General features: G+C 35.0%; 1 protein-coding gene across 1 annotated transcript; it reads left to right on the top strand.

Moving 5' to 3' along the window:
- Window positions 1–5571: 5571 nt before the first annotated feature.
- LOC120082413 (NAD(P)-linked oxidoreductase superfamily protein) lies at window positions 5572–17019 on the top strand. The gene is made up of 8 exons (XM_039037573.2): window positions 5572–5899; window positions 6082–6177; window positions 6260–6343; window positions 6423–6583; window positions 14042–14159; window positions 14464–14599; window positions 15182–15360; window positions 16672–17019. Exons 1-8 carry the CDS (start codon window positions 5714–5716, stop codon window positions 16906–16908), a joined length of 1197 nt encoding a protein of 398 aa, XP_038893501.1. The 5' UTR covers window positions 5572–5713; the 3' UTR covers window positions 16909–17019.
- Window positions 17020–19349: the final 2330 nt, after the last annotated feature.

Here is a 19349-nt window from a genome sequence, read left to right as displayed (position 1 = left end):
ATCTCTTAAGATATGATCCAGATGTCCCCACATACATGCTTAAGTTACATAAAGACAACCAGAGATTTTAGTTTATTGGTTTATGGTAAAGCAAATAAAACATTCAGATGAGCAAAATCAAGAAGTGAAGTAAATATTATATATTATACATCACAAGCGTTCGTACAAACTGTTTACAAACTACAAGACACAAAACTTTAGAGCATCAACCCCAACAGTTACATCTAACTCCTTAAGTACCACTGTTTCCTTTATTGAATAATAAGTCATAGTCCTACTATGACTGGGTTCTCTCTTCAAAAGAGAGGGTGTGGCCACTATGTTCAAGACTCGGAATCAGCCCTTAAGGGAGCAATCTATCTACTTACCTCTGCTTCGGGGAATGAGTGAATTCCGTCTCGTGTAACTGAGTTCTCAGCTCCCCAATCTGACGAATCCCTAAAAAGGTAGGCTTGTTGAGTTGGCAATCTGGCTATTCTCACCCATACTAATCAAGGGACCGCCCTTATAGGCAGGTTTACTAAAACACTCAGAATTAAAGTCATGTCACCTATGGTTGTTTTAGTGAGATGTAAGTCTCAATTATCAATGGCGTTATATAAAGAGACTAATCATCTCGTGGTCCGATCTTATACAAACTCTTTGTATAGGACACCCCCGCTCGCATGTCTCCACATGAATGGTCAGGATCAGACCATCTGTAGTAGTTCACAACACTTGTAAACCTCTACAAAGCGGGTCGTATCCGTAGTGTCACTAGGATAAGACATCCCTTATTTATCCTTATACTAAAAACCTTTTACGTTATCACTTAAGGCATGATCCACTTGTTTATCTCATATACATGCTTAAGTTTACATAAAATAATCACGGATCTTTGTTTATTGGATATGAGTAAATGCAAATAACTCTTATTTTATTAATAACAATGTGTACAAAGTTTACAAACTACGAGACTCCGAGAGAATTAGAACACCATCCCAACAGTTATTCTAAGATTTAATCTGTTTGTGAGCTAGTAGGGGGACCTAATGGACCTACAAATCATGGACTTCAACGATCCGAGATTAATTGCCTAAACTCTTTAAACTGAATTAATCAACATTCGTTAACTACCGGGTCACTCCATTAAAATCCAACAATTGCACTCCCCTCACTGAAGATATATTTCTGTCTATTTGATTTAACTAGAATCAGTAAGTCGACCCTTCACAGGTTGTTCGTAATAATGGCTAGGTCAAAAGTTATTTTGCCTCTGAGATTACATATTGCTTCTTAAGTCTTACTGATACTCTAATGAACAATTGGTTTGTGATCTAATTACCAAACTGAGTCCCTCTCAGGCCAATGTGAGAGTGAGGTCCCTTGTTCAAGATCCAAAGTCAACATTAAGGGAACAACCTCTCTACTATCCCTAAAAGCAAGTAAGAGTGAATTCCGTCTTACACTTTATGTCCCTAGCTACCTGGTCTTACCCCTAAAATGGGAGACTTATTGAGTTGGTGCAGTTAAGCCAACCCTCACCCATGAAAATCTAAGGATAATCTCGAATAAACAGGAGTTCATAGTTAACTCAGGATTAAGGTCAAGTTACCTAGGTCATCGCTTTGAAATAGTCAATCTTAAACAATAAACAATATTTCTTGGTTCGCTCTTATATACACTCTTTGTATAGTATATCTCCACTTACATGTCTCCACATGAATGATTCAAGATCACATTGTTTGTACTAAATACAAAGTGGGTCACATTCGATAGTGTTTCCAGAATAAGGTATCCAACCTTATCTGTATACTATAGACTGTTTTGACTATCTACTCGAACTTGATCCTCTCTTATGTCTCTACATAAAGTCCAAGTACTCATGTAATAGACATAGATCTTAGTTAGTTTTTACAAGTGCAATTTACATATTCAATAACAGTTTTATTGAGTAAACCTCAATACTTTTTTATTGCAAATAAAATATGTTTAATTTTAGAAACTGCGAGTTTTAGGACATATAACCCAATAATTCAAGCGAATTAATAGAGAGGTTTTGCACATATACTTGAGATGTATATGACAATTAAATGTATACATTAAATTGAGTTTAATGTATAAGTAGTTATTTAATTATTATGCAAAACAAAAATTAAATAAGTATTATTTAATTGAGCTATTTGATTAAATAAGTGTTATTTAATTAAATGGGCTAATTAATTAAATAAATGTTATTTAATTAATTATAGAAAAGGAAAATATATTAGGAAAGATGCTTGGCTCTTCTCTATATAAAGACCTCCCTATGGCTCTTTGACAACACACATCAATACACAATTCCTTAGTGTTATTGTGCATAATTTTCTCTAAGCCATAAATCCTCTCAATTCTCCAAAACACTTTTCTCCTCTCCCTCTCCCAATAGTTGGATACCACATGTTCCTCTATTGGAATCCCAGAGAATAACGAGGTAACTCTCATGGTAGTGTTCGAGATTGCTCAAGGAATTGTTCGTGATCAAGACTGTTTGGAGATTCGTTCGTTGGAACCTTGGAGAGGATTATTCGTGGTACTTGAGGAATCTACAAAAGTAAGAATCATTCTAATCTTTTCCCTAATGCATGTTAATTTACGTGTTTATCTATTTCGTCTTGTATAACGATTTTGTTTAACGAAAATTTGAATCGCGGAATGCAAGCCGATCTCTAACAAGAATGCTTCCGCTGCAACAAGATTCAATCCTGGTCTCTATAGTTATATATATTAAAATAATAATAGAAAGTAAAATATTAATAAGACAAATTTTTACATATAGAAAAAATGTCAAACTATTTACAAAAAGAGCAAAAACTATTTACAACTATCTAAAAGCAACAAAACTCAAATCTAGCATCTAACTTTATAAATAAATCAATTTTAACACCAAAACTTAATGGGTGTTTAAGAACCAAACAAAATTAACCCAAAACGTCCAAAATCTTACATCTAACGGCAAAAAATTTGGCAAACTCTAGAGCTGGTGGCGACAAGATAACGACAATAAGGATTGGGTTGCACGTATTCAAAAGTTAGAGGAAGAGAGAGAGTGAATCAAGTAGAGAGAGAAAAATCGACACCGATGGCAACGTATAACCAGATTTGTGATGTAGATCAAAACAAGCGATGGATCGATGGTTGGGCATGAGTGCGGTGGCTACTGGACGTTAGAGTACATGAGTTAGAGAGAGAGACCGAGATTGAACCATAGAAGAAGGAGGAGGAGGAGGAGGGGGGGGGGAGATGATTAAGTTTTGTTATTTTGTGTGAACATTTTCCCTTATTTTTCTATTTTTGAAAACCCTCTATTAATAAGAAATCTTCGAGGCATGGTCGGGCTTATTCCCGCCCCATCTTCGGTTGGTAACCCATTTTGTGTCCTTGGTTTGATCTCATCCCCAGTCAAATCGGAGATTCTTTGCACCAATCGGGGTGGGTACCCGTGGGGATTTTTGCCAACTTTAAATGTGGCAACTTTCGGCCAACAACTCTGACAACCATCTCTACCAACTTCGACAACGACCAACTCCTGCTACCATTATTTAAATTCTTAGTTTATAGTATTTTATAGTTGTCATTTATAATAATTTGACATCATTAAAAATATTTTTATATAACAAACCAAACAAACTAAGCACATCTGAGAGAGAGTTACCAAATACATGAAGATTTTTTTTTTAAAACATATTTGATCAAAATTGTTTAGATAAAAATGAGTTTTTAAAAAACATTTTTTTTTTCAAATTTAATCCAAACATACCATTCAACCATAAGAATCCAATGTTATATAAGAGATTTTTGTACGGATGATCCTTTCTCAACCCTCTGAATGACTAATGACCCAATAAGTTATAAAATGTGGTAGTGCACTCTGATGTAAGCATAAAGTTAAATTTCATTCGTTTATGGGGTGTAAGTCATTACTCATTAAGGAATGAAAAGGGTCATCTGTTCAAAAAAAATATTTGTTATACAATATAAGTATAAAAGAGTCTGAAGGACCAACAATAATTGTTTCTTGGGAAAAATACATTTTTGGTCCCTAGGTTTGAGGATTAATTTCTATTTGGTATTTAGGTTTGAAAATGTTATACATGTAGTCTTAAGTTTTGAATTTGATTTCATCTAATCCATAGGTTTCAAAATATTACAATTTTACCATTGACATTTAAGGTTTGTTTAACATCAATGTTTTATTAATTTTAAATTTAATTTTAAAGGTGATGAATAGTGAAACTGAATTAATTACAATTCATTTAATTATTTTAAATTTATTAACATACATTAACACAGATGACATAAAATGAGTATTTAATGAAAAATCAATGTTAAAAATATAAATCTTGAAATCTATTGACCAAATTCAAACAAAACTCAAATGTCAATGGTAAAATTACAACATTTTGAAATATAGGGACTAGATGAAACTAAACTCAAAACTTAAGAACTAAACGAGAACATTGTTAGAAATAGCATGTTTAGGTTTTCACCTTATAAAACTAGCACGCTTTTTGAAAACTAGTAAAAATAGTTTTTCTCGGTCCATCTCAGACGAGATCGACTATCAAGAATTAGTTAAAAATCAATTTTTTCTAACTTATCTATTGTTTTGGACCTTCTTGGTACACCTGATTACGCACTGAAATTTGTTATTTTTTTTTTAATGTAATATTCCTAAATCTTATATTATTTTCAAGTTTTCTCCAAATTCGGTTATGTTTACTAAATATAATATCAAATTATTATGTAATTTTTCAAATATTTAGCATAATTTATATTTTCACAATTATATGAATTTCCAAAATTTCAAATGAGTTTTACAATGATCAAAATAAAATTTTCAAATTGATTCAACATTTTTAAATTTTGTGAAAGATACAATTTTTTGAAAAAATTGGGTAAGATTTGGGATATATACTGAATCTCGGTGGTAATCCTGCTCAAGATTCTACCTAGAAAGATGAATTTCGTGTTAATTATGCCCAGGATTTCACCGAGAGCTCAAATATATAGATCTCAGTGTTAATTATGCCCGAAATTTCACCGAGAAAGCTCAAATATATAGAATCTCGATGTTATTTTGCTTGAGATTAACATCGAGATATACATAATCTCAGTGTATAATCTAACGAAATGTACCGAGAAAGCCCCCAAATAATCGATAAGTTGGAAAAATTGATTTTTTAACTAAAATCTCGTGGTCGATCCTCACCCAAGATGGACCGAGAAAAACTATTTTTACGAGTTTTAAAAAAAGATGTTAGTTTTGTAAGGTAAAAAATTAAATGTATTGTTTTTTGCAAATGTATAATATTTTCAAATCTAAGAATTAAATAGAAATTAAACTCGAGAAAAAAAATAATAAATAATAAAAAAAGTACTTGTATCTTTTAAATAGAGATATTGGTTATTGTGATCAAATTACAACTGTGTCACAGAGAATGTAACAGAATTGGGCCTGAATGGGGCCCACAGGTTGGCTCTGGTGAAGCCCAAATAATCTCTCAGTCACGGGAAGAAAAAGCCCATTTTTATCCCTTGTCTATTGTCTATTGGCCGTTGCGTGGCACCGGCGGGTTCATTGGCAATTGACACTGCAGCTGCACAGTGGGACTGGGAGCTCTTTGATAAGGCAGAAGAGGCACAGAGGGGCTTAGCGAACAGGGCCCTCGCATTAGCCAAACAGCCATTAGCCATGGCGTTCTCTACAAATGCTAACAACTATTCTATACTTTCTTCTTTTCTTTCTCGTAATTCTCCGGCACCGCATAAGAGAGCAAGACGGATTTGCATTTGTGCCAAGAAAACCAACGCCAGTTCGTTGCAGTACAGAAAACTTGGGGACTCTGACCTTCAAATTTCTGAAGTTACGCTTGGAACTGTAAGCATTTTATACTATGCGCTTTTCGTCTCTTGTTTTGAAGTCTCGCCTTCTCCCTCCGGTAAGGTTTCATGCTGAAGCACTAAGGGACGGCGGCAAGTTTATTTTCATCTATGATTCCGCACGAACTTCATGGATACATCTTTTCTATTTTGTTTGCTTTGTTTAATGTGTACCTGAAGATGACTTTTGGGCAACAAAACACCGAGAAAGAAGCTCATGAACAACTGAGTTATGCTTATGAGCATGGAATCAATATTATAGATACTGCAGAGGCAGTGAGTTTTCTCATGAATCTTTTATTCCATATCCAATTCATTATTTAACGGTACTTCTAATAGCACATTTGTCATTTGGCAGTATCCAGTTCCAACGAAACAAGAGACACAGGGAAGGACAGACATCTACATCGGTAATTGGCTCAAATCAAAGCCCAGAGACAAGGTATGTGCCTGATGGATAACTACGTCACCTTAATTTGCATTTCTGTATCGCTGACGGAGTGGAGCTATTTATCTATCAGATTATTTTGGCAACAAAAGTCAGTGGTTACTCGGAGCGATCGCCTTATTTGCGTGAAAATGCAAAGGTTTTACGGGTTGATCGTTCCAATATTAGAGAAAGTGTAGAGAAAAGTCTCAAGCGGCTGAATACTGACTACATTGACTTACTGCAAATTCATTGGTGAGTTTGTACATTTTTACATATTAATTTTCTAAATTGGTAGAAAGTAGCTAATGACTAAACATAAACTTTTTCTATGAGGTTGTGCTTGAAGCATGTAAAGCGAACACAATTTTCCCACATTAATTTTATCATTTACTATTGAATCGTCCTTTCTTTAAGGTGTTTCCTCTTAAAACTCATGAGAACCACTAAATTTGTCATGGAGAGCAACTTATCAGATAGTTCCATCAGATGTAGTTTTCAGGAGTGAACAGTCGACACAGCTCAATTTGCTATTGCAATTGAATTTTCTGTTTGTAGGAAATGAAGTTGTTGATTTTTTTCTTTTTAGGAGTTCATGAAATTGACTAGCTCATAGTCATTGAGAGTGATATACACACTAGTCTGTTGTGGAGTTGTTAGCATGAAGTGGTTAGGTTGTTTAATATTTGTTAAGTGATTGAGCTGTATATATTTTTTTTTTCCAAAGTACAGCAGGATAACGGGAAAGAAAGAAAGAAAGAAAGGAAAAAAAAAAAAAAAAAAAAAAAACTTATAGACCTTAGTAAAAATAAAGAATCCAACTGAACCAAACAAGGAAACCAAGACATAAAAGACTTGCTAAATGGTAATATCCCAGAATCAAAAGACAAGATAAAACTTGATTAGAAGATCCATCAAAAAGCCCTAGTAACGATCATCCATAAGAATCAATGAGTGGTGCATAACAAATGCCCCTCCACCTGAACAGAATGGTATTGTTGAGTCCAGACGATGTCACCTTACCGAATTTGCCTTAACCTTACTCTTTCATGCATCCTTGCCTTTTAAATTTGGGTACCATGCATTCCCTTCCTGTTGCCACATACCGTATTAATCGACTACTACTACCTACCCTTAAAAGGAACTTACCCTCTCCTTTGAGATGCGTTTCCAACACCTTTCTAATATTGACCATCTTAAAACTTTCAAATGTGCATGTTATCCACTTCTCCAACCATAAAATGATCATAAATGCCAACATCGAACCTCCCAAATGTGTCTTTCTAGAAGCAACCACACTTTTATTTTTATTTTTATTTTTTTAAAAAATGATTTTTAATAAATTTATTTAATTTGAAAGCAACCAAAGGCTATATATGCTACAATTCTAAGATTGGTAAACTTTTAACCTCTAGGAAAGGGGTTCGCATATATTGATTTAGACTGACAATTCTAAGGCTGATAAATTTTGGTCCTCATCCTTTTGATTGGTTGTCGCAAGGGGTTATAGGCACTTATCGGAATCTTTGGAAGGCTATTTCAAAGGAGATCCCTTCTTTTTCTTCTTTGGTTCATTGTGTGGTATCTTTGGAAGGCTATTTCAAAGGAGATCCCTTCTTTTTCTCCTTTGGTTCGTTGCGTGGTAGGGGAGGGGAAGGATGCTTATTTTTGGAAGATCAGTGGGTGGGGGATGAACTCCTCTGCTCGATGTTTCTACGTCCTTTTCACCTTTGGTCTTTTAAAAATTGTGTTGTGTCGAACTTTTTAGTCTTGTCAGGAAGTTCCTCTTTTTCATTTGGGTTCCATCGTTCTTTGTCTGATAGGGAAGCGATGGATGTGGCCTTGCTATTGTCCTTGCTTGAGGCAATTGTTTATAAATAGAGGACGAAGGATTTGAGGGTGTGGAGTCTCGATCCTTTGGATGGATTCTTGTATAACTCTTTCTTTCATAGGCTTATTGGTCCTCCCAGAGGTGAGTCAGTCTTCTATGTGCTTTGGAGGATTGAGATCCCTAGGAAAGTTAACTTCCTTTCTTGGCAGGTCTTACATGGAAGAGTTAATACTTTGGATCGCATTGTGAAGAAGATGCTCTTGTTAGTTGGCCTGTTTTGGTGCATTCTCTATTGGGGGGAGGGTCACATTCTTTGGAGATACAAGTTTGCGAGAGCTATGTGGTGTAGTTTTTTTTGCTTGCATAGAATAAGGAGTGTGGTGATATGATCGGGAAGTTCCTCTTCCATCCACTCTTTCATGAGAAAGGTCAATTTTTATGGCCTGCTGGGGTTTTTGCTATTTTGTAAGATCTTGGGGAGAGTGGAATAATCGTGTGCTTAGGGGGGTTGAAAAGGATCCTAGTGAGGTATAGTCCCTTGTTAGATTTCATGTTTCCCACTAGACTTCAATTTTGAAGACTTGGGCATGAGACTCGTTCACAGGCGAGCAGGGTGGGCGTGGGGCGCACGCCCGGGTGAGCAATGTGGGCATGGCTTATATATATATTGTGTATTTTGAAAAAATTTCTAGGCATGCAATCCCTTTGCTTTAACAACTTCATGTCCTTCCCCATTTATTTCTTCTCCTACAAATTCATTCTTGGTCATTCTTCCTCTACTGTCACTTCCTCCACCTATTCTACCATTCAAAATCTGCCTCCTACTACTTTTTGGAATTCCTATTCTGAATTCTTTACCATGTGTTGCTCTCAAGTGCTTTACCAATCACCAACACACATTTTTGTACGAGAAGGTCAAAAGATGGGATTTCCAAGAAAAGGCGTTGATATATTGCTACTCTTCCTACTGATAGCTCTACATCATCTCCTAATGAGGAAGCTACTTCAATCTCTACTGTTAGCAAAGTTTGAGGAATGGAGAATAACTGTGGCAGAGAGTTTACTTCCTTTGGACGACAAGGCACTTGGAATTTGGTACCTTTACCTAATGGCAAAAATCTTATGGGTTAGTTGGTTTTTCATATGAAACGAAATCTCAAATGGAACTATATCAACGCACAAAGCTCGTTTGGTGGGCAAAGACTTTCATCAAGAAGGTGGGGTTGACTAAATGAGATATGTACTTCAATAGTTAAATATACTATTCTTCGAGAACTAAACAACCCACTATTTCATGCAAGAGCTAAACACAGAGACTGGTTATTGCTTCGTTCCACAGAAGGCTACATTTACACCAATTATGTGTCCACTATTGATCAGATTGATGATTTTTTCACCAAACCTCTATCTCACGCTTGTTTCCTTTATGTTAGAACCAAATCAAGACCTCCTTGAGAGATGTGAAAGTCAAGTCCTTTGCCTAGTCGTGTGAATACAATGGATAAGGTTTTGAGAAAGTTGCCTTCATTAATGGGTCCTTCTTGTTGCATTCTTTGTCGGAAGGTGGAGGAAAACTTGGATCACCTTCTCTGGGTTTGTCAGTATGCGAGATCCGTTTTGGTTTATTTCTTGCAGGAGTTCGATTTTTCGCTTGCTTGCCAGAGGGACGTTTGGACGATGAGTTCTTCCTCCATCTACCTTTCAAAGAGAAGGGCGCTCTCTTTGGTCTGCGAGGGTGTGGCTCTTTTGTGGGATTTGTGAGGAAAGAGAAAAAATAAAGTGTTTAGGGGCGGGGAGGGGGACCTAATGAGATTTGGTCTCTAGCGAGAGTTAATGTTTCTCTTTGGACTTTGATTTGAAGGTGTTTTGTAAACACGCGCTAGACAATATCTTACCTAGATGAAAACCCTTTATTTAGTGGGGTTGCTGTCACACCCCCACCCAAAAACCCTTTCTATCCTAGGAGAGAATATGAAGATAGTTGATGCCAACCCTCTTATGACACCAACTATCCATCCTTATCCCTTTACCTGCTCAACAGAACTTAAACACCTGATAAGCAAATATAATATTTAATTATTCAAACAACTAACCAAAGCATATTTAGCAGGTGCCAAACCCACACATATAACAGTAACATGTTCGACTACAGACTGTGTTCCCATCTTAAAACTAGTCTAGGGCTTGACTTTGTACATGAAGGACAACTAAAAACATAACAACTTAACAACCTAAGTTAATTTCACTTCAACCCTTGAATGCTTAGTGGCATACTAGCAGAACAACTATCCTCTGGGATTTTATCGCTACCTGGGAAAAAGAAAAGATCGGAAAAGGTGAGCTACTAGCCCAATGAGTGACTACTTTAAAACATACTTATTGAGCATCAATAAAACATCAGGGTTTAAAACAATCATACTCATGTCTAAGAAAACATTTAAAACTTTCAAACCTTGAAACTCAAGCATCAACATTTCATTGAAAATTCTCTTCACTAAACCTTAGTTGAGAGAAAACCCTTTTGCTCGATCCCTCAACATCAGTCCTTAGGTGATGTAGAGTAATCTCAATACAATCACGTCGATAGTATTGTACCTAAGTGCACGGTAATATCTTGAATACCGTCATACCTTAAGTATCAGGGGTCCCAGAAACCTTCTTACCTTTAGTATCGGGTTTCCTCATGGTAACATTATAACTCCTCTTTTGAAAAAGAAAACTCAACCTTTGTAAAATCAAACATTCCAATAAAACAAGTTTTAAACGCATTCATCACGAAGACTATCATAAGTTCAAGAATGCTAGTTAATGCATGCTTCATAAATCTCGATGTTCAAGAAAAGTTTGAACTGTGCGTCTACTCATTGGCCTTCATACTAGTGCATGTTTAAGAAAAATCATGCTTTACTTAGAAAACTCATTGCAATGCTGAAAGCTTATGCGTGGTACTTCGTTAGAAAAACATCTTGAAAACTAGCTCAATAGTAAGACATGTGTTGAAAACACATAAGAGAAAACATTCATAAACTTTGTCGCTCACTGTCTTAGGCTATTTCCTCAAAGGATGATAGGCTTCTCCTATTTGCGTTTGCCCTTTAACATTAGTAAATACCCTTAGTTAAAACTACTAATTCCCCCTTGAGCTTAACTTACATTCTTAAGTTTAACATCACCCTTAGACACCTTCACGACTTTCATCGTAACATGACATTAGACAATTTACCTTGCTCTCTGCTCGTAAGTGGCAATGCGCTCACAATTTTCACTTAGGCTCTAGGACGTGCCCACGATGCTTATGCGTTAAGCGCTTGCTAACGCTTTCCTTAGTGCGCCCGACCGATGTCCTCCTTCCCTCGCAACCTTGCGCTCACCTTGTGCGCACATACCACAACCAGCGCTTGCGCTCTATCACACACAACCTCACTTGTCAATTGCATGCTTATCCCTCAGATGCAGCCGCCTGCTTATTCAAACATCAAATTTCTAGATTCAACTTCTAACCTTAATAACTTAAATTCCATAGAATTTCCTTCTAAGAACTTGTTCATAAACATCTTGACTTCCTTACCTTAAAATTTGAGCCTCTGATTCCTCTTGTCAAGCTCAAAATTTATAAATTTTCTTCACCTGCCCGAGAAATCCGAGAGCTTGGAACAACTAGGGAAATCTTTAAACTTCAGCTCAAATTCGTGAGAAATTCTTCTTGGCAGCCCCAGTTCGTCCTCAACACTGATCAAACCTCAATTCGGCAGCAACTTTCCTCCTTTAGCATGAGTGAAAATGCCAAACCAAGCTCTCCTACTCGACTTCCCCTTTTATACTAAGGCAAACATGGGCAAATGGCTTAATATGGTGACAACTAAGCCACTAAGCATACTTAAGGCACCTAAACACGACTCCTAGCCCACTAAGCTCGGTAATTAAGCTGAACTCTTCCATCTCACACCAACGAATAGGTTGAAATTACCATTGTATAGGCTGGTTTCCAACGCATAGACCCCTCTCAACCAACACGTCTCCAGCCCGTGTCTCCTGCCCTCACGGCTTAAGCACTTGTGTTAACACTCGCTGCTTACCAACATCTCCCAAAGCCTCCATGGTACTCTTCGGTGCCCATCAAGCCAACGCATATCTTGCACCTTGCGGCCTCTTACGTCTTGCAGCCTGCCTAGCCCTTGCCTCGGCGCCCCTCTTACGCCTCTTAGACAAGTTGACTGCACGCATTCCTGCATGCCTTAGCCTTCACTAAGTTCTTGGCCCTTAACGCAAGTTTCACACTTGACCATTTTCCCCCTTTTTTGACCTTGGACACATGGCATGACAAGACCATCTCCACACTTCATAATTCCTTCCTACACTTAGAATAATTTCGTTCGAGACTCCTAGCCCCCTTTTATAAACATCATACATACAATAGGATTAACCATAGATCAATACATTAACTTAGACATACCTACCTAATAAAATAGGGTCTAGGGTTTATAGTTGCTGTGGGCTATTTTTTTTTTTTTTTTTTTTTTTTTGTATGCCCTTGTATTCTTTCATTCTTTCTCAATGAAAGCAGTTTCCTTCTATATATATATATATATTTATAAAATAAAAAAATAAAAAAAAAACCCCAAAGACTCCTCGACTTTGAGTCATCAATTTGAGGGAGGCGGTTATACACACTAGTCTGTTGTAGAGTTGTTAGCATGAAGTGGTTATGTTGTTTAGTATTTGTTAAGTGGTTTAGCTGTATTTAGTTTCTTATTGAAGAATTAGTTATTCTGTTATTTTATCCAAAGCTTCTATTTAAGAAGCTTAGAACCACTCTTGTAATCATCAAGAATATTTATAAATAGACTTCTGCCGAAGAATTATCTTAGAGAGCATTTTTAATCAAAACTCAGCTTTGATAATGAAAATGCGTCTGTATGCAAGCTGTGGGGGTAGGAGCACTCTCTCCTTTTGGGTGAATCAGTTCAAGTTATAGTTTCTTATGCTCCAATTGACTAGAGAACTAAAACAAAAACAAAATCCTCAATTTTTGTTTCAATTGTCATCTTGTCATTTCCGTCCAACTCCTAAGTAACCAACTGGCCATGCACATTAATAATTCTCATGAATACCTGGGAACTTTCAAATTCTTGCAGAAACAAGCATCCAACCAACAAGTATTTTATTTTTAATCACCTCGAGGTGAGAGGTGACTGAGAATTTAGATGTGTATATTCTTTTGAGCTGGTTCAAATATCCAGTAACTTTTGAGTTTTGAGATGTGTTTTCCCTATCAGATTATATGGGTATGATGACAAGGCCTCCTAAACCCACATTTTGCAAGAATGACATGGTCTCCCGGCTGTCTGATTCTTCAGATTCTTTGGAGTTCTTGAGCCTTTAGGAAAAGTCTGTTTTTCATAATTTAGAGGTTCACGGTTGGAAGTTTGGAGCATTGCTCACTTCAATTCCTCCTCCTAGGTTTTCGTTTATAGGAATTTCGTGATTTTCCCTTCTTCATAGCCATTAACAAATGAAATCATTTTTTCAATCTTAGCTCCTTTGGTGGTTTGTATTTTTGTATGAGGCTTCTCTTTTGTACTTTCACATCTCTCAATGAATATGGTTATAATGTGTGTGTACACACACACACACACACATAAAGGAAAAAGAGAAGAAAAAAGGAACGAATAAGTGGCATTGTGTTTGTGAAGCTAGAAGCACGTGCACAGATGAGAAATAAAATGCCGATCAGTTTCTTTTACTTTAATGCTTGCTGTGATAAAATATCTGATTGTTTTTATTAACTTGTCTTCCATTATTTTAATTTCGTACTAATATTTATCATGTAGTGCATTCGTTTCCTCTTGCTATATCTTAGTATATGTTTGGTTTTTATACAGGCCAGACCGCTATGTTCCCCTATTTGGTGATTTTGTTTACGATTCTTTGAAATGGAGGCCAAGTGTGCCTTTCATAGAGCAACTGAAGGCATTTCAGGAACTTATTGAAGAAGGAAAGGTGGTTGCTATTTGATTAAGTTAGGAATACATCATATCTTGAAATGCATTTTTAAGCTGAGGTAGGAATCAGCTTACTGAAGAGTTACACGTTCAAAATGCATGTAACTGGAATGCTCTCTATGCAATGCTTTTTTTTCTTTTTCCGAGATACAATCTCATGACTAGTGAAATAAAATCATTTGGATGGTTGAGGTATTAAGAATATGTGAAAGTGGAAATAGATTAGCGTTCACTTCAACGTTTTGGTTGTTTTTGGTTCTTTTGCGTCACTCTCGTTGATATGTGATTCTGAATTTATGCAGATACGCTACATTGGTGTTTCAAATGAAACTTCGTATGGAGTGATGGAATTTGTTCACACATCAAAAATTGAAGGATTGCCAAAGATTGTTAGTATCCAAAATAATTACAGTCTTATTAACAGATGCCGCTTTGAAGGTGAAACATCTTTTGATATATTTTTCTCAGTTTTATTAATTGAGAGTTCAAGGGATTCCTTGGTCTTTTTAACATTTGATGCTGCCTGACCTTGTTATTGTGTTTTTACTGGAAACAGTAGAGTACATCTTTAGATTTCTATTTATTTATTTTTTTTTATAGGACTACATCTTTAGATTTCTATATCTTTCTCTTCGAGCAAAAATATAATCATTGTTATCAGATACCACCACCTACTCGAAGTCTAGGAAGTTGAACAATATATTATCATCATTATAGGATAGATTTCTAATAAGCTTTGTAGTTCTAGTCGGCTTTCAAGAATCTTGCAGACAAAAATATTTTGTAGATGCCACCATATTGACTATCAACCTTGGGCATTGAAATATGACCAACTGGTCTTCGTGGCTTTGGGATCAGCATATGTATAGGCATACGATATTTAGGGTTCAACGTATATTTGCATTAAGAATTTAAAATTGTACCAAATAATGAATCTGATAACTGCAACCATGATTAGTCGATGTTGCTTTTGGCATTTGTTCATTTGTAATAGAAATATCATCCAGTTGTTACTTGCAGTCGATCTTGTTGAGGTTTGTCATCCAAATAACTACAATGTTGGCTTGCTTGGTTATTCTCCTTTGGGTGGTGGAACGCTGAGTGGCAAATACTTGGATGTCAATTATCAAGCTGCAGGAAAAGGAAGGCTGAGCCTCTTCCCTGGCTTCATGGATAGATATAATAAATCTATTGCCAAGGTTTGTTCCCTCCCTCCTGTCCTGCTAGCCATATGATTAGACAAGATAATGGAATCGTACCTTAAAATGTTTGGAACGTGTTGATGTCTTTTACTGTTGATTTCTCCTAAGCCTATTCTTTGACAGAACATGGATTGATTTTTACCCGCCCAATCTTGATTTTGCCCTTAATTCATTGCCAGCAATCTAAACGTGCTGTCTTAGCACTGACACATGTTTATGTTTCTGTAAGATTTTTTTTTTTGATAATGCACACCATGCTATTATCATAACTAAGAGCATGTGTCTCCAATGAACTATTCCCCCCAAAAAAATATATGTATGTATATATATTTGGTTGGAATGCCTTATATAAATATATGGCTAAATTATACAAAATATCCTCAAATTTTGTACCTAAAATACCTATGAACTTTTAAAAATTTCAAAAATATCCTTAAACTTCTAAAATGAGTTAAAAAAATATTTTTACCGTTAATTTTGGATGAAAACCGTTAGTGTTTTGTGTCAAAAATAGCCTTGAACTTTCAAACGTTTCAAAAATATCTTTAAAAAAGTTTTAAAATTATGAGATTATATATATATATATATATATATATATATATATATATATTTGTGTGTGCACGCGCTGAGAAAATCGATGTTAGAATTGAAAAAATAAGAGAAAATGAAAGTATCTATATGTAGAAAAAAATGAGGGATGTCTGTAATTTGTCTTAAAATTTGTCTTTTTCGAACTGAAGAAAACTTCAAACAAATTTAATCCTAAAATAACGATAAAAGCATTTTTAAAGTTTTTTTTCTTTTAATTTAGAGTTATTTTTGTAACGAGGTATTTAACAATTTTTATTCATATACTAATAGTATGAATATATATATATATATCGTTTAAGGGTATTTTTTAAACTTTTGAAACTTTAGGGGTATTTTTAAAACAAAACTTTAATTGTTTCCATCTAATATTAACGTTAAGAATATTTTTGAACTCTTTTTGAAAGTTTAAGGGTATTTTTGAAACTTTTGAAAGTTCAATGATATTCTTGACTCAAAGTATAAAGTTTAGGTGCATTTTTTATAATTTAGCCTAAATATATTAATATTTGGTATATTTACATTATTTACTTTTTAGACTCTAGGATTTAAAGAAGTGAACTATATAAACTCTTTAACCTTAAAGGCATTTTTATTTTGTAATCTGCATTAATTTTTGTTTTTCATGATTCTTTCTTACTTTACTTTTTCTCCGTCCTTTATTTGTCCATTCCATAACGTATATAATCAGATGTTAAGCTGATGTTTTGTCAATTTCAGGAAGCAATAACTGAGTACGTGCAGTTGGCTAAAAAGTACGGCCTAACTCCAGTTCAGCTTGCACTTGGGTTTGCTCGAGACCGTCCATTTATGACGAGTTCGATAATTGGCGCAACATCTATGGACCAGCTTAGAGAAGACATCGATGCTTTCACGATGACCGAGCGGCCGTTGCCGGCCGAAGTGATGGCAGACATTGAAGCCATTTTCCGAAGATATAAAGATCCAGCTATCTAGGAGGGACTAACCTTTCTTACTGCTCATTGTTCCGGTGAATGTTTATTGTGTGAACATAATAAAACACATTCATTATGCATTACATTAAATATGAAAATTATTTTAAGTTCATTCCAGTTAGTTTTCCTCCATTCCATTTCATTCCTACCTTGTGCGATCCTCGATTTATGATCTGATTGGGTCATTACTATCCTACATGCACTTTTAAAGTAAAAATCAATTGATCATATTAATGTGAAATAATATTTTTCTAAATACATAAACAACATAAATAAGATTAGATTCAGGATCCCTAAAAACTTAAAAAGAAAAACAAACATTAAAAATTTTAATTTTCAAACTCAATAGTTCTAAATGAAATTACATTCAAAATCTTTGAAAAATTTGACAAACCTCACTACTGGGGTCAAACTATACATTCGTGCAAGTGGGGATGCATACTTTAACTTATCATGGATGACCGACCATCTAATGAACTTGTTAACTCTTCCTCCATAGACATAGATGTACATAGCATAACATGGACATAGGTAGTGATCCCGAAGGAACATAGTCATAAGCATAGATAGTGAACCCGAAGGAACATAATAAGCATAGGTAATGATCCCGTAGGAACACTGTCATAAGCATAGGTAGTGTTCTTGTAGGAACACAATCATAAGCATGAGTAGTGATCCTGTAGGAACACAATCATAAGCATAGGGTGTACATTGCAACCAATAGAAAAGTCAACTGTCACTAAATTTTCTAGCACATGATATACAATGATAGTCATATTATATGATTATACTTTTCTAGCGTCATAGTCATATTATCATAGCTCATCAATTTATCTTGCTCATAACAGTCGTACTTGATATATAATCAACGGGTCCAACGTCATAGTCCTATTATCATAGTTCATAGGTTTCAACATGCTCATAACAGTTCTTTCATTCATGAAACATAGCAAAACATTCCAACAATTTCATAGCATTCTAAGACTTATTTAACTTAATATAATCATCTTAGTTAAGGCATGCTTGACTCAAAGAGGTTCTAGTAGTAGTGTTACTTACTTCGAGAATAAACTCAAATACGAAAATCCTTTCTAGTTTTCACAATCTTACAATTGAATCTCCAACCAAAATCCAATAATTAAGCATTCCAATAGAATTCAAAATCTTATTAACGTACTAAAATCCACAAGAAAGGAACTCCAACACCCATTGGACAGCACCCCAAGCACCTCTAAAATTCAAATCTAAACTTCACATATCATGGGCATGTTGGATTACAGAAACATGCAGCGGAAGAAAACAAGATCATTAAGCATTCTAATTTCTTAATTTTGACATCAAAATAAGTATGTTCATAGGGTATTAAAAAGGTTTCAACACATACCTTTGAAGATCCTCTTCAAACACGAATTTGAGCTACAATCTTCTCCAATTGAAGTCGTGGACCACCAAGAGATCTTTTCTATTATTTTCAGCCTTGAATTTGAATGGTAGAACTCATAATTGGGCTGAATTTGTGAAAGTTGTGGTGTGGGTTTGAAGAGAGGGAAAAACAATTTTCTGTAGAAACTAGTTTTCAGCATTCAATCTCTTTCAATCTCAAAATTGAAGAGTTTTTATCATTCCGTTAAATGCAAGCACTCAAGAGACCAGCTGATGCCACTTCAAATGCATAGAATTAATGGGCAATGTGTGTGAATTTAGGAGAAATACCTCCTTCACCAAAAAGTGGAAAAATCCACTACCAAGTTCAAAATTCCAATTTACATTTTCAATCTTTAATTTAATTAAGTCAAAATTAATTAAAATCAAAACTAATATTTCAATTTCATGAAATTGAAATATAAATGAAAATTAATTTTGATTTTTAATTAATTAAATAGTAATTTAATATCAAATATTAAATTAATCACATATAATTAATATTTAAATCAACATTTAAATATTATAAACACTCCAATTTCGTTTATTTTTATAAATTAAACGTTAATTAATTATATCGAATATAATTATACAAACCCTAATTTGAATTTGAACTATTCAAATTCAAACCCTAAATTCAATTTGAACGTTTCAAGCTGAAATTCAATTTGAACACTTCAAATTGATATCATTCCAAATTCATTCAATTTACTAATTCAAGGTGTTCATGTTTTACGAGCTAGTAGAAGGACCTTATGGACTTACAGATCATGAACTCCAACGATTTGAGATTAATTGGCTAAAATTCTTTAGACCGAATTAATCAATATTCGTTAACTATCGAGTCACACCACTATAGCTCGATAACTGCACTCTCCTCACTGCAGATATATTTGTGTTCACCTGATTTAACCATAATTAGTAAGTTGACCCTTCACAGGTTGTTCGTAATAACGGTTGGATCAAATGCTGTTTTACCCCCAAAATTACGTCTTGCTCCTTAAATTCCACCGATCCTCT

Source organism: Benincasa hispida, chromosome 8 (assembly GCF_027475165.1).
Source record: "Benincasa hispida cultivar pf3 chromosome 8, pf3_genome.v1.1, whole genome shotgun sequence".
NCBI classification, from domain to species: Eukaryota; Viridiplantae; Streptophyta; class Magnoliopsida; order Cucurbitales; family Cucurbitaceae; genus Benincasa; species Benincasa hispida.
The sequence above is the reverse complement of the archived record's forward strand: the minus strand, read 5'-3'. Positions and strand labels throughout refer to the sequence as shown.